This window comes from Nansenia antarctica (genome assembly GCF_963989245.1).
Source record: "Nansenia antarctica genome assembly, chromosome: 20".
NCBI classification, from domain to species: domain Eukaryota; kingdom Metazoa; phylum Chordata; class Actinopteri; order Argentiniformes; family Microstomatidae; genus Nansenia; species Nansenia antarctica.
In genome coordinates this window covers 21,506,342-21,518,841 of record NC_137693.1, presented here as the reverse complement: position 1 = coordinate 21,518,841, position 12,500 = coordinate 21,506,342, and the positions used below count along the sequence as shown (strand labels likewise).

At 48.3% G+C, this 12,500-nt stretch overlaps 1 protein-coding gene across 1 annotated transcript in view; it reads right to left on the bottom strand.

Moving 5' to 3' along the window:
* The window catches only part of nbeaa (neurobeachin a), a gene marked incomplete at both ends in the record, with an annotated part of 89,638 nt that overhangs the window by 33,199 nt on the left and 43,939 nt on the right, over positions 1-12,500 (bottom strand). The window contains 11 exons of the mRNA XM_080549552.1: positions 48-311; positions 360-797; positions 1,134-1,326; positions 1,722-1,845; positions 2,069-2,150; positions 2,765-2,873; positions 4,262-4,354; positions 4,683-4,780; positions 5,999-6,061; positions 7,795-7,874; positions 10,626-10,794. Coding sequence (XP_080405678.1) covers positions 48-311; positions 360-797; positions 1,134-1,326; positions 1,722-1,845; positions 2,069-2,150; positions 2,765-2,873; positions 4,262-4,354; positions 4,683-4,780; positions 5,999-6,061; positions 7,795-7,874; positions 10,626-10,794 — 1,713 coding nt within the window. The remainder of the gene's footprint in view (positions 1-47; positions 312-359; positions 798-1,133; positions 1,327-1,721; positions 1,846-2,068; positions 2,151-2,764; positions 2,874-4,261; positions 4,355-4,682; positions 4,781-5,998; positions 6,062-7,794; positions 7,875-10,625; positions 10,795-12,500) is intronic.

The following is a 12,500-nucleotide window of genomic DNA, read 5'->3' as shown; positions in this document are numbered from 1 at the left end:
ACAGTATCGTGATATACGTTTTCGATCGAAACGCGTCAAAGCCTCACCTTGCTGAAGAGAAAGCCGTTGTTGCTAGGCACGCTGTCCTTCTCGTCGGCCAGCGTGATGAGCGGCCCCATGTTCCCGTCGTCCTCCAGGCTGACCCCCGAGAGCCCCATCCCCGACCCCATGGTGACCCCTGACCCCGCCGGGTCGTCTTTCGGCGCCAGGTTCCCGTTCAGCTTCTGCACCACGGCGCAGTACGCGCTGTCCAGGAGAGAGTCTACCTCCACCAGCGGTCCGTTCTCCATCCCCCCTCCTCCTCCTCCTCCACCTCCTCCACCTCCTCCTCCTCCCCCCCCTCCTCCCCCTCCTCCCCCTCCCAGCCCCTCTGGAGACAGGTCCAAATCGTCCAGCTTCACCTCCGTGGCCTCCACTTTCTCCGCTTTGATGTCCACGAGCAGGTCGTGGACTTCCACACGGACCCCCGGACCCCCTGAGCTGGCTTCCCCGGGGGTCAGCACCTCCCCGTGGGGTCCCTTCACCGCCCCTTCGGCCAGGAGGTTCCTGGAATCCCCGCCGACCCCTCCTCCTTCCCCGTACTCCGCCTCGTTCTCGGGGGTCTGCGTCTGGGAGTTGTCGTCCAGCTCGCGGATCTCCAGGCTGCCGTTGCCGTTGACGACCGGGGCGGGGGCGGCGGAGAGGCCGGAGATGGTGGAGACGGAGCCTTTCTTGCCCTTCTTGATGTTCTCCTCCTCCTGCCTCTGGTACTCCTCGTACATCTTGGCCAGGTACTCCTTATGGGCCTCGTAGGTGACCTGCAGGAGAGAGAGATGGTCAGAAATGATCAATGATCAAGTATCAGCTATCATTGGGCTCATTGGGAGCAATTTGGGGTTCAGTGTCTTGCCCGAGGAGACATCGACACGTGGCCAGCCGGAGTTCGAACCGGCAATCTGGCAACCTCGCGATCATTAGACGCCGGCTCTTCCTCCTGCGCCACAGCCGCCCCCTCAGTATCAGCAATCGATATCTACTCATCGCTGACATCTTAGCCTGGTACTCGTTATATCAGCCTTGTAGGTTGATTGGAATCTCAATATCTAAAGCAACACACACACACACACACACACACGATACACACACTCTCTCACCTTGGAGTGTGCGATGGAGAGAGTGTCGACCCACACGCGCCAGCCTCCCCACTCGTATTTGATGGCGTGGTAGAGAAGGATCCGGAAGATGTTGTAGACCATCTCGGCTATCTTCTGCTCCTCTGGGGTCTTGGGGTTGATGTACCCCAGGGAGAACATCCAGTCCTGCCACACCGAGCACTGCAGCAAGCAGCTGAACACACAGGAGAGAGAGAGTTGATGCAAGAGTGAGTGAGTGTGTGTGTGTGTGTGTGTGTGTGTGTGTGTGTGTGCGTGTGTGTGTGTGCGTGCGTACGTGTGTGATCGAGCAAGCAAGTTGATGCAAGAGTGAGTGAGTGTGTGTGTGTGTGTGTGTGTGTGTGTGTGTGTGTGTGTGTGTGTGTGTGTGTGTGTACTCACGATCCTGAGCATCCACAGTAGAGTGGTATCAGTGGTGGAATAGAGTAGAGTTGTAGTGATGAGTAGTGTGTGTGTGTGTGTGTGTGTGTGTGTGTACAGTATGTGTGTGTGTGGGTGCGTGATACGTGTGATGTGTGTGTATGTAGAGTATGTGTGTGTGTGTGTGTGTGTGTTTCCGTGCGTGCTCACCGCCTGTTCTCCCTGCTGTTACTGAACAGTTTGATCATATCAGAGAGGAACAGCCTCCTGACCTCCATCAGATCATCGCTGGGAGAGGAGTTCTTCAGCAGAGTCGCTACCACCTTCAAAATCACTGAAAGACAGAGAGAGGAGGGGGGGGGGGGGGTTAAGGGGTTAAACATCATTTGGGATAAGAACTCCATTTTAAGCTTGTTTTTCCAAGCTATTTCCAGCATTGTTGTGTGTCTATCCCGCTGAAAATAGCAGCGGCAAGCCCGTAAAGTGGGTCATAGTCGTACTGTATTTTTCTTACCACCCGGGCCGTACCAGAGATAGAAGGTGAGTGACGGACTTACTGGGGTTCTGGATCTTGACGGTAGAGTCTGGTTCTGGGTGCGGTTTGTGGACCACCTGAGTGCACACCTGCTCTGTCAGAATCTACAGGGAGGAAAATGACAGCTGTCAATCAACATGACATTAAATACCGAGCAAACTCCTCGTCGAACGTGCCATCTTGTTGTCATGCTAACCCACCTCATAACGAGTGTTGTATGTTGCCATGGTAACCTACCTCATAGAGAGTGTTGTATGTTGTCATAGTAACCTACCTCATAGAGAGTGTTGTATGTTGCCATGGTGACCTACCTCATAGAGAGTGTTGTATGTTGTCATAGTAACCTACCTCATAGAGAGTGTTGTATGTTGCCATGGTAACCTACCTCATAGAGAGTGTTGTATGTTGCTATGGTAACCTACCTCATAGAGAGTGTTGTATGTTGCTATGGTAACCTACCTCATAGAGAGTGTTGTATGTTGCCATGGTAACCTACCTCATAGAGAGTGTTGTATGTTGCCATGGTGACCTACCTCATAGAGAGTGTTGTATGTTGCCATGGTAACCTACCTCATAGAGAGTGTTGTATGTTGCCATGGTGACCTACCTCATAGAGAGTGTTGTATGTTGCCATGGTGACCTACCTCATAGAGAGTGTTGTATGTTGCCATGGTGACCTACCTCATAGAGAGTGTTGTATGTTGCCATGGTAACCTACCTCATAGAGAGTGTTGTAGGTGGTGACAGAGACGGTGTTGGTGTGCATCATCAGCCTCTCCCCCAGCAGCGTGAACAGACTGTGTGTGTGCATGATCTCCACCTTCCTCCTGCAGCAAACGTACACACACACACACACACACACACACACACACACACACACTCAAAAGGAGGCTGTCGCTGGTCTTAACAGCATCTCAAACCGGCCCTGACAGAACCCACCCGGCAGGCCTCGTCAACAAGGCAAACAAACCAGAACAAACAAGCCAAGGTCACCAACCGGCACTATCGCTATGACAACAATAGCACGTTCACTACGGTAACCTCGTAAGGATGGGCACGGAGCGTGCCTGACCGAGGTCCTATTCTATCAGCGCGGAGAATCAGGATGTTGGTGACAATGTGACAGCTCAAGGCTCTCTCTCAGCTAAGAGGCTGTATTATCAGGCCAGACAGAGATGTATGTGAGCATGTGAACCTCCAGTATTGTCCTGGGCTCTGCTGAATCATATCATATCATATCATAGGCGAGGGAAGAGGGATGGGGGATGGGGGGAGACATTCAGAGCATTCAGGCACACGGCTGAGGTTAGATAAGGCAGATGTTAGGGTGATAACAGTGTTATATTATCACTGGGTTCAGGTGCAGGGCCGTGTTGCTATAGGGAGAGGGAGGGGTAGTAAGCACAGGGACCAGGTGCTAGGCTTATCCTGATATGGTGCTCCGAGAAACTAGGATGTCACTGGAGATAAATAAATCCCCCAGCATTCCCTGCTCCCGATCAGAGCTCTTCTCCACAGGAAGCACACTCTGTCACAACAATTATTCCGCTGGGATCTCATTCCATTCCCCCCCCTCCACACACACACACACACACACACACGACACGCGCACACTCACACGCAGACACACACACACACACACACACAGACACACACACACACGCAGACACACACACACACACGCAGACACACACACACAGACACACACACACACACGCAGACACACACACACACACAGACACACACACACACACGCAGACACACACACACACACAGACACACACACAGATACACACACACACACGCAGACATACACACACACACACACACACACCTCCCAGCCCCAGCCCCAGCCTGAGCCGTCTCATGGAACACTAGCTCCTTCAGGTCTGCCCTGCTTCAGTTTTTACTGCAGTGCTCTTTCTCACTCAACCCCAAAGCTCTTTCAACCGACCTTAAATGAGCTGCAAGGATGCATTGCGTATGTCTCCTTTCAACGAGCTTTTCCCATTCCTTCGCTCATTTCTCCTCCATAAACGATAATCAAAGATACCCTATATTACTAAGATATATTAAAGGTATATTGTAAAGATATCATTTCCCCCGGACACTCTATTCTACCACTATGGGGGAAGCTCTGGGGATTCAATTCACAGACAGACAGACAGACAGACTCGACAGACAAACAGACAGACCAGACAGACACAGTACTCACTTGTGTCCTAAGTGCTTGAGGAAGTAGCCCAGGACTTTAAGAGCTTGGACTCTGATACTCTCACTCTTAGAGGCCAGCAGCTTACAGATCACCCTGCAACACAGACACAGCATAGCTGAAACACACACGCTCTATACTGTATATGTGTACAAACAGCTCATGACTTGTAGAAATTGTGTGTGTGTGTGTGTGTGTGTGTGTGTGTGTGTGCGAGTGTGTGTGTGTGTGTGTGTGTGTGTGTGTGCGCGCGCTTGTGTGTGTGTGTGTGTGTGTGTGTGTCTGTGTGTGTGTGTGTGTGTGTGTGTGTGTGTGTGTGCACGCGCTTGTGTGTGTGTGTGTGTGTCTGTGTGTGTGTGTGTGTGTGTGTGTGTGTGTGTTTGTGTGTGTGAGTGTGTGTGTGCGCGCCAGCGAAGGTGTTTACCGTATGCCGTTCCTCTGGTCGAAGGCTGGGATCATGGAAGCAGGGTGCTCTGACATCAGAGCCACCAACAACTGTAACACATCATGGATGTTCTCATCCTACAGAGAGAGAGAGAGAGAGAGGGGGGGGGGGGGTGAGGGGAGAGAGATATGGGTACAAATGAGGGGAGAGAGAGAGAGGGGGGGTGTGAGGGGAGAGAGATATGAGTACAAATGAGAGGAGAGAGATATGTGTACAAATGAGGGGAGAGAGATATGGGTACAAATGAGAGGAAGAGTGAGAGAGAGGGGGTGTGAGGGGAGAGAGATATGAGTACAAATGAGAGGAAGAGAGAGAGAGGGGGGGTGAGGGGAGAGAGATATGAGAGGAAGAGAGAGAGAGAGGGGGGGTGAGGGGAGAGAGATATGAGTACAAATGAGAGGAAGAGAGAGAGAGAGAGGGGGTGTGAGGGGAGAGAGACATGGGTACAAATGAGAGGAAGAGAGAGAGAGAGGGGGTGTGAGGGGAGAGAGATATGTGTACAAATGAGGGGAGAGAGATATGTGTACAAATGAGGGGAGAGAGATATGGGTACAAATGAGAGGAAGAGTGAGAGAGAGGGGGTGTGAGGGGAGAGAGATATGAGTACAAATGAGAGGAGAGAGATATGTGTACAAATGAGGGGAGAGAGATATGGGTACAAATGAGAGGAAGAGTGAGAGAGAGGGGGTGTGAGGGGAGAGAGATATGAGTACAAATGAGAGGAAGAGAGAGAGAGGGGGGGTGAGGGGAGAGAGATATGAGAGGAAGAGAGAGAGAGAGGGGGTGTGAGGGGAGAGAGACATGGGTACAAATGAGAGGAAGAGAGAGAGAGAGAGGGGGTGTGAGGGGAGAGAGACATGGGTACAAATGAGAGGAAGAGAGAGAGAGAGGGGGGGTGAGGGGAGAGAGATATGAGTACAAATGAGAGGAAGAGAGAGAGAGGGGGGGTGTGAGGGGAGAGAGACATGGGTACAAATGAGAGGAAGAGAGAGAGAGAGGGGGTGTGAGGGGAGAGAGACATGGGTACAAATGAGAGGAAGAGAGAGAGAGAGATATGAGTACAAATGAGAGGAAGAGAGCGAGGCCGACGGCAGAGAGGGAGATGTGGAGGAGAGGATAAGAGGGGTGATTATGGTCAGGTGCGTGCTGTGCTGTTCTTTCTGTGTCTCATTCTCCCAGCGTGTCTCCTAAGGCATAGGAGGATAACTCCATCGCACAAATCACACGTCCGCTCATTCTCTCTCTCTCTATCTCTCTCTCTCAAACACACACACAGCAGACGGTGAATCATCTACCTCATGCATTGTCAGTAGGTAGTTGAGAATACTCTGCAGTTCGTCCTCCTTCACGCCCCGATCCTGAAGCACAGAGAGGAGACGAGACAAGAAAGCAGAAAATTGATCAATTAAATTGATGCTTACATTATCTATTCACTTCCATCTCACTCCCCCGCCGAAATGGTGATTTCGCTCGACGCTTCAAAAAATGCTTTTGATAGCCGAATTGAATGGCAATATTTGGTTTCAGCCGTAAACACATTTGGATTTGAGGATTCTTTCATCTCATGGATAACACTCCTCTACTCTAACCCTCTAGCCGTTGTAAATACGAATGGAACAATCTGAATACGTCCTCCTAGGCAGAGGCACACGCCAGGGCTGCTGTCTATCCCCTCTACTCTTCGCGATAGCCATCGAACCCCTGGCTATTGCTCTTAGACAGTCCAGTGACTTCCTGAGAATAGAGCGATGGAGCCTCACACACAAAATATCCCTATAGGCAGACGAAATTCTTGTATATGTACCTGACCCATTAAAATGTTCCCTCCATCCTCAACACCCTAGCTCATTTCGGAAAACTCTCAGGCTATAAAATCAATTACGATAAAAGTTAAATGTTTCCTATTAATTAGTTAGCCACTGTAATCCCTGTATCGCACTTTGCATTCAGAATTGCCAACAAGGGCTTTAAATATCTTGGAATCGAGATCACACATACTTTTTCTTCCCTGTTCAAGTTTCAAGTTTCTAGTCAGAAAGAATTTCTGCATTTTATTTGGAAAATTTAAAAAAGACATGGATAGATGGATGAACCTCCCACTGTCCATAGCTGACCGAATTAATCTCATAAGAATTTTCATATTACCAAAATTCCTTTATCTTTTCCAAAACATAGACACGAGAATAGACTGTTTCATGCAGATTGGACTGATCCATTTTGCTTCATTCTACCTGGACATGACGATGCTAAACCAACTTTACCGCAAACGGTAGCGGTCATTTCGAAGCAAAACACAGCAGCTTCAATGAAAGATGCCCAACAAAATCAGACACCAGAAAGCAGAAAATAGCTAACTTAAACTCTGCTTATGAACACACCGTTAAAGTGATTCATAAAACGTGATCAAAAACCAAGAGAGAAATTGTGACCAACGAACATCTTGACCAGGGCCTTTCTCCCACTAAGCAGTCAGTTGATGTGGAATAATACATTTCTTAGTAAAAGTAAGACTAGTAGCCTAATATACTGAAACATTTATGGAAATATCTGTTTATGATGATGAACATATTAATATTGCATACTTCTCTCCAAAAAAAAGGGCACCTCAAAAAGAGAACCAGAAATGGAGTTAATTGAAATGGATGGAACGCTGCTTGGCAACCACCATTAACATTTCTTGTCAACAAGACCAAAATGAGCCCACAACAAGAACATCACGTACACACACACACACACACACACACACACACACACACACACACACACATACACGAACACATTAACATATATTTATGTGTATACACACACACACATACACAAACACATATATTTATGTGTGTATACACACACACACACACACACACGCATACAGAAACAAACACACCACAGACTTTTTCCAAAGTGCAGATCCAGAATGCAAAATTCTCCACACATGACACCTCAGATTACCAAGGACAGTTTGTACAAAAACAAACAACCAGACAGACAAACAGCCGTATGTTGCTGTAGTAGTTTAGTGTACTGTACCTTTAGAAGTGTAGTAGTTTAGTGTACTGTACCTTTAGAAGTGTAGTAGTTTAGTGTACTGTACCTTTAGAATGAGCTGTTTGAGGAAGAGCAGCATGAACGCTCTGAGAGAGATGATCTCCTTCTGGGACGGCCTGGGCCCATCTGCACACACACACACACACACACACACACACACACACACACACACACACACACACACGACACACATCAACCCAACGTGAACAGAATGTCATATAAACATGAACTAAATATGTCATGTAAGATACACACACCCACCCACACACACCTAGGATAGAAACACTGTAAATCAATCATTGAACTCATAAAGATTTAAAGCACGGAGTGACTTGTGTTTAGGGGCATTCCTCGTAAAAACACAGGGGCTGTGAGGGGGGGTCTGTTCTTTTCTGTCAGAGTGAATTACACAAAGTATTAGAAGACTCTTGCTCAGTGAGGGTGTGCAGGCATTCGCCACCCTGGGGCTACTGTAAGGGCATACAGAGCCAGAATAGCACTCGTCGTCACAAGAGAACTACCTGTGACAGCCTGACCCCGTTTTCAACTTCCAGTCCTCTCAGTATAGTGCTAACATTCCATCTCTCTCTCTCTGTCTCTCTCTCTGTCTCTCTGTCTCTCTCTCTCTCTCTCTCTCTCTCTCTCTCTCTCTCTCTCTCTCTCTCTCTCTCTCTGTCTCTCTCTCTGTCTCTCTCTCGCACGCACACATCAACGTGCACACAGACAAACAAGGCATCCAGCCCCAGTGTTCTCGTCCCATGTGTGTTCAATGCTGTGTGTGTGTGTGTGTGTGTGTGTTATATAAATCCTGCGCACACCACAGCATCAGCCATGTCCCAGTTCCTGCTGATGCGTTTCTCTTCCTGCGTGTCGTCGGTATGGCGACACAGGCCTTACATCAGAGACCAACCATTACTCAGCTTTATCTCAATCCTGTGTGTGTCGTGTGTGTGTGTGTGTGTGTGTGTGTGTGCGCGTGTGCGTGTGTGTGTGTGTGTGTGTGTGTGTGTGTTGTTAGTACTCCTAGGTGTTTGCGTGTATGAGGTTGCGTAGAAGGTCTTTCTGAGAGAAGCTCTCATATTTGACTAAAACAAGCCTCCGCTTTGGAACTATAATTGCCCACTTCATTATTGTCTTTCCTCTATTTGTTTTTTTGTCTCTCCCTCCCTGTCTTTCTCTATCGACGTCTGTGGCTTTCATCCTTGTGTTCAATGTTTGATGTTCAATGTTTGTTCAGCTGAGTAGCAGTAAATCTTAAAGATGATAAGCTACAGTATTTCTGTTTGACACAACAAACGTGTGTGTATCTGTGTGCGTGTGTGTGTGTGTGTGTGTGTGTGTGTATATGGGAATGTGTGTGTGTTTATGTGCGTGTGTGTGTGTGTGTGTAAGTGTGTCTGTGCGCGCACTTAAACAATCCTTCTCTCTTCTTGTTATTACAGATATCCTCTAAGGGAACGAGGGAGCTTTGGGTTACACATGTACACACCAATAATGTGGACTTGTGAACACCCATACACACACACAAACAAACACACCGTAGACTGGAAGGAACATTAGTAGATGTTTCAATGGGAACCGTAGCAATTATAGTCAGCCCAGGCGGGCTAGACAGACTTTCGTGATCCCTTTTATCTGAACTCCTCAAAGCTCTCTCAGAACTGCCAATTAACACAGCAACAACTGACGACGGGGTTGGTCGGCCTGGGTAGTCATGACTACATGAGTATCAGAGACGGGCACAAGGGGGCAGCGAACGGGGGGCAAAAAAAACCTGCCCCTTTGCCCTGCCACTCACAAAGACACTCCACCCCCCCCCCCACCACCCCCACCCCACCCCCGTCCCTGCTGGAGAAAGCATATTAAAAAACCAACACCCTTACATAAGAAAACACCCTAACATCGGTCTGTGCACGTCGTCCCTGATGACTACGCTAATCAGGTGAACAAAAGACTGAGACACAATGGCCCCTTAAAAATCCTTTACAATTCACCGCATAAAGAGCCGCGGTGCAAGACAGGACATCAACCAGGAAAAGGGCCCTTAGAGTTTGGCAGGCAGATGGGGGTTTTTCTCAAGCAGAGAAGTCGTCCTCTCTGACATTGACCTGGCCTTGCCATGTACAGTATGTAATGTAGCGTTCTTAATGACGTCCTGCTGCTGTGACCAGGAGCTGCGGTAGGTGTGGAGGAGGAGGAGGAGGAGGGAGACTTTCAGCACCAGTTACACAGGGGTGAGTCTGGCACCAGCCGAGACAACCTCTGCTCTAAAACTGTCCACAGAACAAAGTCTTCTAACAGTCGTTTCTACCCACAGCCCAGCCCGCGTCCACAAAAGCAGCATAGAACAGAAAAGGAGAGGGCGATGAAAAGAAGCCATTAAAGAGAGAGAGAGAGAGAGAGAGAGAGAGAGAGAGAGAAAGAGAGGGAGGGAGAGAGAAGGAGAGGGAGGGAGGGAGAGAGAAAGTGGGTGGGGTAGAAAGGAGAAGAGAGGAGAAAGTGGGTAACAGTTCAAGACTTGTGTCTTTTTCATGCCTGAAGTGCAGCATAATATTCATGTCAGTGTAGGTGGGATTCCTCCTCTCCTTTGTTCTTTTTACTTTCACTTATCTCTCTCTCTCTCTTTTTTCTCTCTCTTTTTTTTCCTCTTCTGCGGGGGTAGGAGTACATTTCGGTCGAGTTTGTGGCTGTGTGAGTGTGTGTGTGTATGTATGTATGTGTATGTATCTGTATGTGTGTGTGTGTGTGTGTACCTACCCAGGCCTTTAGGAGTGTGTGTCTGTGTGTGTATGTGTATGTGTATGTGTATGTGTCTGTGTCTGTGTCTGTGTCTGTGCATGCGTGTGTGTGTGTGTGTGTGTGTGTGTGTGTCCATACCCAGGCCTTTGGGAGTGATGCCGCTGCTCTCCAGAGGGTTGCTGGCCCAGTAGTAGTATTTCAGCGTGTGCATCAGCTGCAGCACCGTGCCCACGCGGCGGATGGTGGTATAGATGGTCGCCGTGCCGATGAACTCAGACGACAGATACGTGTACAGGGACAGCTGGACCTGTTGGGAGGGACAGGGGCAGCGATCAAACACACACACACACACACACACATTTTTCCAGATATAGACAAACACAGAGACAAACGCATTTTATTTTTATAAACCGCCTGTCGGAAATCATCTTTCCAGAGAGGGTGTTTTAACAAACGGATGATTTTATCGGGAACAATGGGAAAAAACAGTCACCGGGGAGCGGAGAAAAAAGTCCATAACGAAGCAGCTCGATGTTCTCTACCGGATGTTATTTTGTTCTTTCGCCGCCCGAGGCTGACTCTCTCTCATCTGAGGGGTTCTCTATCACGGCTCTGACATTTAAAATGCTCTTTATCCCTTCCTTCCCTCCCTCCCTCCCTCCCTCCCTCCCCCAGCCTCCTTCCCTCTCTCACCCTTGGTTTCACGTCCCAGCACCGACACACACACACACGCACACGCACGCACACACACACACACACACACACACACACACACACACTCACACACACACACACACACACACACACTCACACTCACACACACGCACACACACACGCTGAGCTCATTAGTGCGTCCACGGCGATTATGAATAGCCTTAACGAGATGGTCCTCTTTAATGAGGTAGCTTTAAGAGCTAATTCAGTACGGACATTAGCCAACTCAAATGAACATAATTTAGGTTATATATCTAGGGCCATTTCTGCAACAACAATAACAGGGCCCTGGACAGAGGAGGAGTGGAGAGGACTTTAAAGGTCACCTTTTCTTGTTAGCGGAGAACACTTCCTGGAGTCCTTTGTCATTTACTGTATGTCGTTATACTGATATTCACCATTATTAATCCAGCATCTTTATTATGCATCTATCGTCTGTTCAGACACACCCATGATGTTCTGATTCTATCTATTCCCTGTGGTAAAGGACCAATCAGAACACAGGGTCAGAGGTCAGGAGACTACCAGGAAGTGCTGCAGAATAGAGGTGGAAGGTGAACAGAGGTGTTCTCCCCAAAAGGGACGTCAAAGAAGGAAAAAGTCAAACTCCAACATCTCTCTCACAGTCCTGAGGTTGTTTCAAATGTCAACGCCTCCCTGTTAATGTTCACTTCTTCTCTCTGTTCTCTCTCTTCTTCTTCTCTCTCCCTTTTATCTCCTCCTAAGACTCATGGTGCATTCTTTACAAATCGGAAAGTCAGGGTATCATTTTTGTACAATGAGTTTCCAAGTCAGAAAATCTCTTGAGTTTCCGAGTTCCGACATGTCATGAACCAACGCACCATCACTCCTCGCCTTCACATAAAGGGCATGACTCCAATTGTCTATCCTCCTTCTCTCCCATAATCCATTCTGAACAGAATGGAAACACACACACACACACACACTCAACACACATACACACGCACACTCGTTCATGCTCAGTTTGAAATTTGAACACATTACACCAATCCTGAGATCCCTACACTGGCTATCAGTCTCTCAGAGAATTTAATTAAAAGTACTCCTAATTACATACAAATCACAAAATGGTCTTGGACCAAAATACATATCAGATCTCCTCCCATTCTATATTCCAGCAAGGCCCCTATGGTCAGCTGATACTAATCAGCTAATCATTACAAGAATTAAAACAAAACACAGTGAAGCAGCTTTCAGTCACCCTGCTGCGTGCTCCTGGAACAAACTCCCTGAAGAAATCAAACAGGCCCAAACTCCACAAATATTTAAATCTAAGCT